The 12,190-nt window shown below is 36.8% G+C and overlaps 1 protein-coding gene across 1 annotated transcript; it reads right to left on the bottom strand.

Moving 5' to 3' along the window:
- Window positions 1–7,174: 7,174 nt before the first annotated feature.
- LOC118628398 (olfactory receptor 52N2-like) lies at window positions 7,175–8,137 on the bottom strand. The gene has a single exon (XM_036259308.1). It carries the CDS (start codon window positions 8,135–8,137, stop codon window positions 7,175–7,177), a length of 963 nt encoding a protein of 320 aa, XP_036115201.1.
- Between the last annotated feature and the right edge of the window lie 4,053 nt (window positions 8,138–12,190).

Genomic DNA, 12,190 nt, shown 5'->3' with positions numbered 1-12,190 from the left:
ATTGACAAGTCGTTTAGCCATTTTGTGCCTCGGTTTTTCTCAATCTAAAATGGGGATAATAATTGTGCCAAGCTCAGAAAGTTTTCAGACAATTCAGTAAGACAATTTATATAATGTGTTAAAACTGTGCATAGTACATAGTGACTACTCAGTAAATATAACAGTAATAATACTGCTGCTATTACTATTATTATTTTTTACCTCAATATAAAGCTTCCTATGTGAACAAACTTACCTTTATTAATATATCAAGGAAATTCAAATGAAGCCACTCAACCCTGCTGTAACTCAGTGTCATTGTGCACTTTATGGTGGGAAAGGTAGTAAGAGGCTTTGATAATTGCAATTATATGGAGTGATTAGCAGTGAACTTTATAAAACAAATGCTCATTACAAGGGACTCCAAGAGACTAGAATATATTGGGAAATTTTTAGACAGAAAGAATTACAAATATCTCAACCCTGAAATGAAGTCTAGGGACATCTTGTCCAGTTAAATCCCCAAGAGGCTCCTGCTAGCCTAGGTAACTAAGCACATGGACATTGGAACTTCTGCAATGAGAACTGGTGTGCACCAGATGCCACCTCTAATGTCCACCTCCTTCTACGATAGCCTGAGGGCTCTAGAGCCACAAGACTGGAAAGAAAAGACCAGGATATGATATTGGCATATCAGAGGAGGAAGAATTTTGGGCCCTGCAGGTCTGGCTTGTAAACTGAAACTTATCATCCATCATGGAAAACACTCAGGCTCTTCCAAGTATCAATGCCATATACCTAAAGAGTTGTTCCACACTCAAATTACAAGAAAACAGACAAACAGGTTCTCTCAATGTCATTTTCCCCCTCCTTAGTAAGTGATTTCTATTTACATCTTCCCTATCAGTTCTTTCTCAAAGATGCACATGAATTCTGCTGTTAGAATGTATTCAAGAGAAGGAAAACAAAGTCGATGAGTGCCTGCTCTCTAATATATGAGAGCAAAGCATTATTGCATGCTTATTTAGAGAGACTTAGACATTCAGACTCCGTGAGTTTGCAATACTAACTAGATGGATGGACTTGAACAAGTCTCAACCTTTCTTTTTACAATTTTTGTGACTTTTAAGAGGGGTGGTGGTGATTAATAATAGTACATATTATAAAGGTGTTAGTACGGTTTAGTGAGAGTTAACTCTCCAAGTGGTACCTGGCATTTAGTACATAATCAAGGTATGTTATCTATTATAATAATAGATAATAATTGCCACATTATGTGCTAAAATATATTTATTTAACAGATCTTTATTGATTGTCTTTCACATGCCCATTCCACATATCATTCTAGTTTGTAGGAATACATTAGTGAACCCAACAGACAACATGCTCTACACTCATGGAGTTAATATTTTAATGGGAGTTGAATCTTGTATTCAAACTTATAAAAATGCCATGGACATTTGTTATTATCTCCATTTTATACATGAGGAAATGTAAGTCCAGGGTGTGTTAATAAAATGTCTAAGTCCACAAATGTTAAAAACTGGTAGAGCCATGATTTAAATCTAGGTGATTCTGATGTTGAAGCCATGAGTTTAATCAATTTATATCTGTTGACCTAACTTACTGATTCTGATTCTGAGATATAACTGCATACACTGAGCATAACTAGCTCAAACAAATCATGATGACATAGGAGAACGCTTATTTTTGATAATATCTTAAGGAAGAGATATAATGAATGTGTAAAGTGGCAAAATGTTAGTCTTTAGCTACGGGAGCTCTCTGTACAGAGAGAACCTGCCTGTGAGCTAGTTGCAGTCTTATTCCTGATTGGTTCACATGGGTGGTTGTATGGAGAGATTTCTATAGGGAAGCCCCTTCCAGAAATTCCCCTCAGTGCCTATTAGGGTTCAAGTCTCATTTTCCATTACTTGTCCACAAAGACCATTTCCACTAAAAGCTGTTCTTAATATAGATATCTATTAATTCAGGAAAAAAACAACCTTTCCCCCTCTTATTGGAGTATACCATTGTCTCGACTTCTTTATGTTCATTAAATTATAAGGTAATTTATCATTTATTTCACAGTTAGGGGAACACTGCTTTTCTTCTTAGTCCCACACATGCCCTTCTATGCTGGCTGGAGTTGAGAAGAAACACTGAAATCAACCACATCTCAAACACTTGTATTTCTTGTACTACAAGCTTCATTTACATTTGAGAAAATACAAGTTTTTGGGGAATCATCCAAACTCACCTTAGTGTTGGCAAAGACTGGATCATGGGCATGGCTAAGACTCCTGAGCATCAAAGAGTTCTACCACAATCAGGTTCCACCTCTGCGTAGCATTTTGGTACCCTTTGAGGATTCTCAGTATATGAGTGCCTACACCTGATTGGATCTCCCCCACAGCTGGCTCAGAAGGCTCTGGTGAGAGTCAAGATCCCTGGGGACTGTTGAGATTATTTCTATATTTATCAGTTTTTAACGGGAGTAAAAATACAAAACAGTAAGATGTTAATGTTAAATATCTTGCCCCATGTGTGTATTCTGATGAAGTTCTAATAGTCATGAGAATTATATTTCATTAATCTTAATTTATAAAATAATAGTCTAAGTGTATAATCATAAAATCCCACAAATGTATTAAGACACATGCAATATCAATAACTGTCCCATCTTCCTGAATTATATCATATATAGGTTCAATGCATGTGTACCATCTAGTGAAATGAGTCCAAAAGTGGTAAGAAATGAACATAATTAAAACTGTAATGATTGCGTATTAACTATATACACAGAAAAGCTAAATAAATCTACAAATAAATTATTAGTCTTACTACATTACGAATATCACTGAAACAGGGTCAGTAAAACTAAATTTAATCAATAATCTAATAACACATTAGACAAAGAAAATGGAACAGTGATACCTTTAACAATAGTATCAGATACCTAGAATTTAATTTAACCAGTGATTGGAAAATATCCCCTGAAAGCTATAAAAAATATGTTCAGCCCTGGCCAGTTTGGCTCAGCGGTTAGAGCGTCGGCCTGCGGTCCGGAGAGACCCGGGTTCGGTTCCCGCTAAGGGCACGTACTTTGGTTGCAGTTTGATCCCGGCCCTGGTTGGTCGTGCGGTGGCAGCCACTCGATGTGTCCCTTCACGTCGATGTTTCTCTCTCTCTCTTCCTCTCTCTCCCTCCCACTCTATCTGTACAAAAAAAAAAAAAAAAAAAAAAAAATATGTTCAGAAATTAGAAGATTAAATATGATACAGAGGTAATCTAATTTCAAAGTGATTTATAAATATAATACAATGTCACACTACCACAATTATTAGTCATTTTCTAAAAATAAGATGCTCTTGAAGAAGGACTTTGGAAAGATGATGGAATAGGAATTTTCTATTTGCCTTTCCACACAGAATATCAATGTTGACAATCACTCACAAAGGAGATTCTAGAAGTATGAGTTTCTTCTTTTATCATTATTGTAGTTCAAATATTTTAAAACTGTATATTGTAATGTATTTCTTGAAGTGTACACACTTTAAACTTCAGTAAATGCATCAATATTAACTGTAGATCCATTATCTTCTCTAGGGCATTGGATATTGCTTGTGCTCCAGTTATTATGAGCTCTGCGGTATTAGCACCAACCATGTCTATGTTGTCTCTTCAATCTCTGTTCTTTCTTTTCTGTCCAGAGTTTCCCCTGCTGTTTTTACTTACTACAGTCCGCAACAGCTTTTAATATTTGCTAATTATTAATTTATAATAATGACTAATTTAAAAGAATAACTTCTTTTGTTTCCTCTTTAATAGAGATTTCAATTTTTACCATGCTTTAATTTGCCTATTAAATTTTATTTTACTCATTTATCATTGTCTTAGCTCATATTATTACCTTATCGTCTCATTCTGCAATTCTAGAAACTTTTGTCCTTATAATTTTTTTCTTTTGCACAGATTATATGAAATTATTCTAATTTGAAACACTATTTAAAAAGTCTTTTTAATCTAGCAGCAAACATTTTCTACACCTGTGATAATCTTTTATTTTTCTACCTGCTCTTTATTTTATCTTTTTTATCAGGATATTATTACATGGTCAATATAATTATTATTGTCAGTGGGGGTGTTGCCCTCTGTTTTTATTCCTCTTCACTCAGAGTTAGATTTGTCTATTCTCATTGTTTTTCAACAAACATAGAGTCTAAGTAACTTTGTTTCTTCTCTCTCTCATACTTAGACACCTAGGGCAGAATAACATATGGGTTCCTACACCAAGTGTCCATTTCTGGCAAAGTTTGATGGAGATCCTTCCATCAAAGGATCTCCTCCCTGGAGATCCTTCTTTTCTTATCATGACTCCTGGTATACAGTGTACAATTTCAAGAAGTTACTTAAATCAAGGTTAATTTACCCATACTACTTATGGTAATTATTATTAAGACTTGTGTACTGAAATTATTAGTATATACCCTTATATAGTTATCCCTCCCTTTTAATTCCCACTTCCTGTGTACTGTCCATATTTACGATTTCCTCCAGTATGTTGAAGGTGAGCATGTATGTTTGTCTGTGTGGAGGTAGGTGGTTAATAAAGATGCATAAAATGTCAGAATGTGCATTGAGTATTCACTACTAGCAGAGAAAACAATTGAATATATAGAGAAAGACTACTGCCAAAAAGTGTTTGTATGTTTTTTAAAAAAATCCTTACCCAAGGATATTTTTCCATTTATCCTCAGATAGAGTGGGAGGGAGGGAGAGAGAAACATTGATGTGAGAGAGACACATCGATTGGCTGCCTCCCACATGACCCTGACTGGGGCTGGGGATGAACCACAGTCGAGGTACATGCCCTTGACCAGAATCAAACCCGCGACTCTTTGGTTCGCGAGCCAGTGCTCTAACCACTGAAAAAACTGGCCAGGTCTGTTTGTATGTTTTTATCTTTTTGGATCCATCCACAGTGTTGCTTTGGTGTTTCCTCAAATTATCATAGTAATAACATTTTTTCCCCTACATCTTTGGGTTGGCCAGCATAGATATTTTACTTTTCATTCAAAGACTGTGTAATGATTCCAGATTTTTGGCTTCATACTTTGTCCAACTTTTACACCTTGACAACTTAAGTCATTTGAGTCAACTCTTTGCATAGCTATGAGTTCTCATCTCCTGTTTGCCTCTGTGAGTTCCCATTTTATGTCTAAAATGCTGACATTTTTGCTTTTAGCTTTAATTTATATAATTTCAGAAATATACAGGTTGGGCAAAAGTAAGTTTAGTTACAAGTATGTGAAACACACTCTATATTTATATTATTTTTTATTAGTCATTGTATTGTTTTCCATATGAATAGTTGTAAACCTACTTTTGTCCCACCCTGTATCTTATTCAGTATTTCCATGTTTAAAGTGTTGGGGGAATTGTATGTTCTTGCTTACAGATTCAAACTGCCATCCTGGCTGAAAACTTTCAAAATACTAATGTAGTATTATCTAATGACACACTAGCATTTTTTTAGTGCAACATAATTTCAAAAAACATTGTGTTCCATATAATAGTCTTCAAAATTTCTGGTGGAGGAATAGTATACTTTTCTAAAAAGTTTAAATGATGCACTTAAATATTGATAAAAGTTTATTTTACAACTACCAGTAGTGGAATGAGGTTTGGATTGGCAATAACATGTACAAAACTCAGAAAGTTTTCACCTAAAACTAGATCTCCTTGCCCTAGCCGGTTTGGCTCAGCGGTTAGAGTGTCGGTCTGCGGTCCTGAGAGACCCAGGTTCGGTTCCCGCTAAGGGCATGTACCTCGGTTGTAGTTTGTCCCCAGCTCTGCTTGGGTCATGCGGATGGCAGCCACTCGATGTGTCCCTTTCACATTGATGTTTCTCTCTCTCTCTCCCTCCCACTCTATCTGAATAAAAAATGGAAAAATGTCCTCGGATAAGTATCTTCAGGCTTGTTTATAGCCCAGCAGTGACCCAAGTGCAGCTTCTTAGCTCCATGTTTTGCTGCAGGGCAACAGGGTTTGGTTGCAAGGGACAAGATCAATGTTGGTTAATGACTTGGTCATTACGCAAACTTTCTTTGAGAGATTCACTTCACTTTGGAGTCAAATTATATGGTAGCTGAGCCTGGGGAAGACATTCAGGCAAAACCAATGCTTATAGATTTTGATGGCGAATCTCCTGTATTTTACTACTACTTCACAACCATTTCTAAGACTTATTCCATGTCTGCAGCAAAAGTCTCCCAGAATTATCCTTAAGACATTGTTCTAAGTTAGTGTAGCTTTATTTTCTTGCTTATCTTACCATCTTTCATTGAGATCATACTGATAAAATGATAAGAATATCATTTTCCTGAATCGTGGAAATCCACTATAGCTTAGATAGACATGAGATAGTTTACATAATTGAACCAAGCTCTAGAAAATTATGTGGTGAAAGAAAGAGTGGAGGTAATGAAGTCACTAAGACATGGGTGAAGAGACTTATGAAACAGACTCTGAGACTTTTTTTTTTAATCCTCGCCTGAGGACATTTTATTTAATTTATTTTTTTTGTATTTATCTTCAGATAGAGCAGAAGGGAGAGAGGGAGGAAGAGAGAGAAAGAGAAACATTGATGTGAGAGAGACACTTTTACTGGTTGCCACTCACAGAACCCCAACCGGGGCTGGGGACAAACTGCAACCCAGGTACGTGCACTTAGCAGGAAACAAACCCAGGTCACTCTAACCACTGAGCCAAACTGGCCAGGGAGAGATTTATTTTTTATGGGTTTCCACCAAGAACAGGTGAATCCGCAACATAGAATGAGAAAAATCTTTTATTTTATTTTTTCTGGCATGCATCCCATTTGCTATTGTTCAACATTAAAAAAATTAAGAATCCAAACAATAAAATTATTTCCAAACAACCTTGAAAAGCTACACTCATGTGGAATTTCTTTTAAGAAAACACAATCCTCAATTCAAGAAGACATTTTCTATATTTATTGAATTTCTATCATTGATGAGCTCTACAAAAAAAAAAAATTCAGTTAATATGACAATAGGTATTCAATAAATATTGCTTTCTGTAATGAGACCAATGGTTTTAAATTTATACTCAAGAATATCCTCTAAATTATTATTTTTCTTTCTTTGATTTTAGATATTAATTCATTAATCTACTTCATAGCTAAGATACCTTTCTCTCTAAAAAATAACTTGATTAATCCTTCTTGTATCTGTTTGGTCTTGACTCCATAAACAATGGGGTTCAGGGTAGAAGGCAACATCAAATAGAGATTAGCAATAATGATATGGGCATGATGGGGGATGTTTTGACCTCCAAAACGATGAGTAAAAATGGTAAATAAGGCTGGAACATATGTAATAACTATAGCACATACGTGGGATGTACAGGTGCTGAAGGCTTTCTGACGAGCATCTGTGGATGACAGGCTCACCACTGCTCGCAAGATCATAGTGTAAGACACAGAAATACAAAATATATCAAAGCCCCCAATTAGAAGAGCTACCAAGAGACCATAAATAGCATTGACCTTGAAATTGCCACAGGACACCTTGGCCACAGACATGTGGTCACAGTAGGTATGGGGAATGAAGTTGCCCCTGCAGTACGGCAGGCGCTTGGTGAGGAACGTGAATGGCATGACAAGCATCACACCCCTCAGAAAGGTGGCAAGACCAGCCTTGACAATGACAGGGCTGGTGAGGATGGTGGAATAACGTAAAGGGCAGCGGATGGCCACATAACGGTCCAAGGCCATGAGCATAAGCACCCCAGACTCCATTCCAGTCAGCATGTGGACAAAAAACATCTGTGCCAAGCAGGCATTGAAGTCAATCTCCTTGAGGTTGAACCAAAATATGCACAGCATGTTGGGGACAGTGGTGGTGCACAGGGTGACATCTGTTAAAGAGAGCAGGGCCAGGAAGTAGTACATGGGCCGGTGCAGGGCCTCCTCATGGCCGATGAGGTAGATGAGCCCACCGTTCCCCAGGACAGCGATGATGTACATGAAGCAGAATGGCAGAGAGATCCAGATGTGTGCAGCTTCCAGCCCAGGAACACCATTCAAGATAAAGAATGTGGGGGTCAGGCTGGAGCTGTTGGCTCCAGACATAATGGTTGACAGGAGGTGGGCATTTTATTTTCTTTATCAACAATTGATTTCTGTACAGGAAAGAGAGAGAGATATTGAGAGACAGAGATAGATCGATAGAGATAGAGATGAGAGAGAGAGAGAGAGAGAGAGAGAGAGAGAGAGACCGACCACATAAGAGGTAGGGGTTTAGACAATAATATCCCAAAATGCATGGAACATTCACTTTGTTATGAATATTGGTATAGTTTATTTCTCCAGCTCTAGCAAGAAAGTCTTGGAACTATGGTATTTTAAAATAATTAAAGAGTACCCTACTTGACATCCCACTGCCTACTGTGTCTAAGTAACTATCCTCACCTCTCTCCATCACACTTCTTGCACTCCACATTCTGATCAAAAGTTCTGCACTATGCTATAATTGTCTTTTTCCTCCAATGAGTTTTTCTATTCTTTGCTGTTAGTTGTACCTGAGTCTCGTCACTAAAATTATGGTTATATTTAGAGAATTGCCCTAATCTGACTGGTACTTATCAGCAGGATTTTTGTTTTGCCTTGAAGATTGTGAAGCAAGTAATTCAGGTAAAATTTTTTCATACTGTTCCATATATTTTGCTTAAGATAATAGATTTTAGATGCTCAGTGAAATATAGTGAATTAATAAATATTTGTATTAGTAAAGATTTGGCATGTCTGATTCTCAGACTCTGTTTATTTAATGTCAACTTCATGCTTTTCCACTCTGTGACATTTCAAAGAAAGTTCTTGAGAAAAGAGGTACTTGCACTTATAAATTATTAGAAAGTTTTATAAAATTTTAGTAAACATTTTATTAAAGACTTAAATTCACACAGATAACAGCATCTCTTCCTTTTATCTTCTCTGGTTTTTCATTTTTTTGTTTGTTTTTAATACAAGATTTACACTCAGGAAGCCCTTGAAATGATAAATATTACAGATTTTCTATAGTTCTTTAATTTAAATATTATATTCTTTCTATGATTGCACAATCAATACAAAAAATAATACAACATCTATCGGTTGCTATTCTTGTAGAGGCAACATAAATGATTGAATGATATTTAATGGATTTTACAGATTTAGGGATGTTGGAGGAAAGTTGAAGGTCCCAAATAGTTAAATATTTCTTTAAATCAAAAAATTTAAATAGTCCTTAAGTTTTTGGTTGGACCTGAGCCTACCCATGCAGCAATGTCAATTCTAAACACCCCTACCTTGTAGCAGAAATAGATACTTGCAGTGTGATAATAATGAATTACATGATTATGAAATCATAAAGCTGAGATTCCTGTCACCTAAATAACCTGGAAATCACTGTTGTGTCCAAGCCTAGTGACCAGAGTACATAGACGCCACCATGAAAAGAAGAGGAGTACAAAGGAATACAAATTTCAGAGGCTCAGGATCTCTGGTTCCTTAGCTGACTGCATCTCATGTGAAGTGACTCCCTCCTTTGAGGGGACATACTTGGATGGCAGATTTGATCTCCAGTTGAAGAATGCGTGGAAGGCAGCCAATCAGTGTTTCTCTCTCTCTTTCTCTTTCCCTCATCCCTGCCTCTCTAAGCATGTCCTTGAATGAGGATAAAAAAAAAAAAAAAAGTTATATTCAGCCCTGGCCGGTTTGGCTGAGCGGTAAGAGCGCTGGCCTGCGGTCCTGAGACAGCCGGGTTTGGTTCCCGCTAAGGGCACGTACCTCGGTTGCAGTTTGTCCCCGGCCCTGGTCGGTTGTGCGGGTGGCAACCACTCGATGTGTTCCTTTCACATCGATGTTTCTCTCTCTTCCTCTGTTCCTCTCTCTCCCTCCCACTCTACCTGAACAACAACAAAAAAAATGTAAAAATGTCCTCGGCTGAGGATAAAAAAAAAAGTTATATTCTAAGAACAACTTAACCAAACATGGCCAAGTGAATTTTGCATTGTATCTCTAATTATTTCTTTCTAGTAAACATGAAAGATTTTAGTATTTACATTTTACCAGTGACATTGTTGAGCTCTAAGTAATTCTCATAGTTTCTATTAATTTTCTCAAATCTCCATGTAGATGAGCATGGCATGTCTCTCTAAATGTTTATAATTTTTATGTCTTTTTCTGGTGTATTATTTTTAGTCCCTTAATAACTATGAAAAATTATATTGGATAAGATAAAATCTTCATTAATTAAAACTTTTTTGGAGAATATTTAGCTTCCCACATTTCTTCTATAATCTGGGACAAAGATCTAGCTTGAAAGTTTTTTGACAAAAATAATAAGACTCTAGGACCTTTTAATTTTGTTGAGAATATTCTGCTTTATCTTATTTTTCTAAAAATCCTTCCTTATATCACCTCACACCTGCCAGAATGGCTGACATCAACAAATCATCAAATAACAAGTGCTGGTGAGGGTAGGGAAAAAAGGGGACTCTTATACACTGCTGGTGGAAATGCAGACTGGTGCAGCCTCTATGGAAAACAGTATGGCATTTCCTCAAAAAATTAAAAATTGAATTGTCATTTGACCCAGTCATCCTACTTCTAGGAATATACCTTAAGAAACCCGAGACACGAATCAGAAAGAATATATTTACCCCTATGTTCATAGCAGCACTATTTACAATTGCTAAGATCTGGAAATAGCCCAGGTGTCCATCAATATATGAGTGGATAAAAAAACTGTGGTACATATGTACAATGGAGTACTATGCAGCTATAAGAAAGAAAGATCTCTTATCCTTTGAGACAACATGGAGAGATCTCGAGGGTATCATGCTAAGTGCAATAAGCCAATCAGAGAAAGACAAATACCACATGATCTCACTTTTAATGTTTTTTTTTAATTTTTAGTTTTTGTTGTTCAGATAAAGTGGGAAGGAGAGAGAGGAAGAGAGAGAGAGAAACATCGACCTGAAAGGTACACATTGAGTGGCTGCCATCCGCACGACCCAACCAGGGCCGGGGACAAACTGCAACCGTAATATGTGCCCTTAGAGGGAACCAAACCCGGGTCTCTCTGGACCGCAGGCCGATGCTCTAACCACTGAGCCAAACCGGCCAGGGCAATCTCACTTATTTGTAGAATATAATGAACAAAGTGGACTGATGAACAAAATAGACCCAGAGACATAGAAAGGAGTATCGTCCCGACTGACAAACCTCGGAGTAGAGGGGTGGAGTGGATGGATGAAATGAACCAAAGAACTTATATGCATGTATGCATTCCCAATGGACATAGACAACAATGCTAGGGGGGTGGGAGGTGGGATGGAAAGGATGTTGCCAAGGGGGAAATGGAGAAACATCTGTAACAAAAATAAATTAATAAAAATTAGAAAAAAAAATCCTTCCTTAGATAGTTTGCTTGAGATCATGGCCTTAAAGCATTCATTTTACCTCAGCATTGTATTCTATATTTGTAGCATTTTCAAAAATTATTTTATAAAACCTCCTGTTATATTTTAATCTCTTCTACATGATAACCTTTTACAGAGTTTTCCAGAAGCCAAATTGCTTCTCTTTTCTCTCTCTATATATTTTTGTCAGAGTGGGGACATGATTTAGCGTGGGTTTTCTATGAAAGTGGTATTTTATATATTTATTTATTTATTTATTGTTCCCTGATTTTTTTTTTTTTAGAGAGAGAGGAAGTGAGAGTGAGAGAGAGATAGAAACATCTATAAGAGAGAACATCGATTGGCCACCTTCTGCATGCCCCCACTGGGGGTTTGGCCCATAACCTGGGCATGTGTCCTGACTGGGAATTGAACCAGTAACCTCTTGGTGCAAGGGTCAACGCTCAACCACAGCCACATCGGCTGGACTGAAAGTGGTATTTTTAAATCATTAGTTTTAAACAGGGAGAACTTCTCAAATAATGCCACATAAATAATATCGACATATAATAGAGATAAAAGCAAGTTTTTCCAGAAAACAGGAAAAGATTAGCACTGACCTTATAAACAATTTGCTCAATTGTAAAATGCTGTTACTACTAACTGGTGTAAATCATGGAGATTTTCACAATAGCCTGGAACATAAACAAAAGTGGTATTGCCATTTGACCCAGAGATTTAA

This window comes from Molossus molossus, unplaced genomic scaffold (genome assembly GCF_014108415.1).
Source record: "Molossus molossus isolate mMolMol1 unplaced genomic scaffold, mMolMol1.p scaffold_m16_p_13, whole genome shotgun sequence".
In the NCBI taxonomy this organism is placed as follows: domain Eukaryota; kingdom Metazoa; phylum Chordata; class Mammalia; order Chiroptera; family Molossidae; genus Molossus; species Molossus molossus.
The sequence above is the reverse complement of the archived record's forward strand: the minus strand, read 5'-3'. Positions and strand labels throughout refer to the sequence as shown.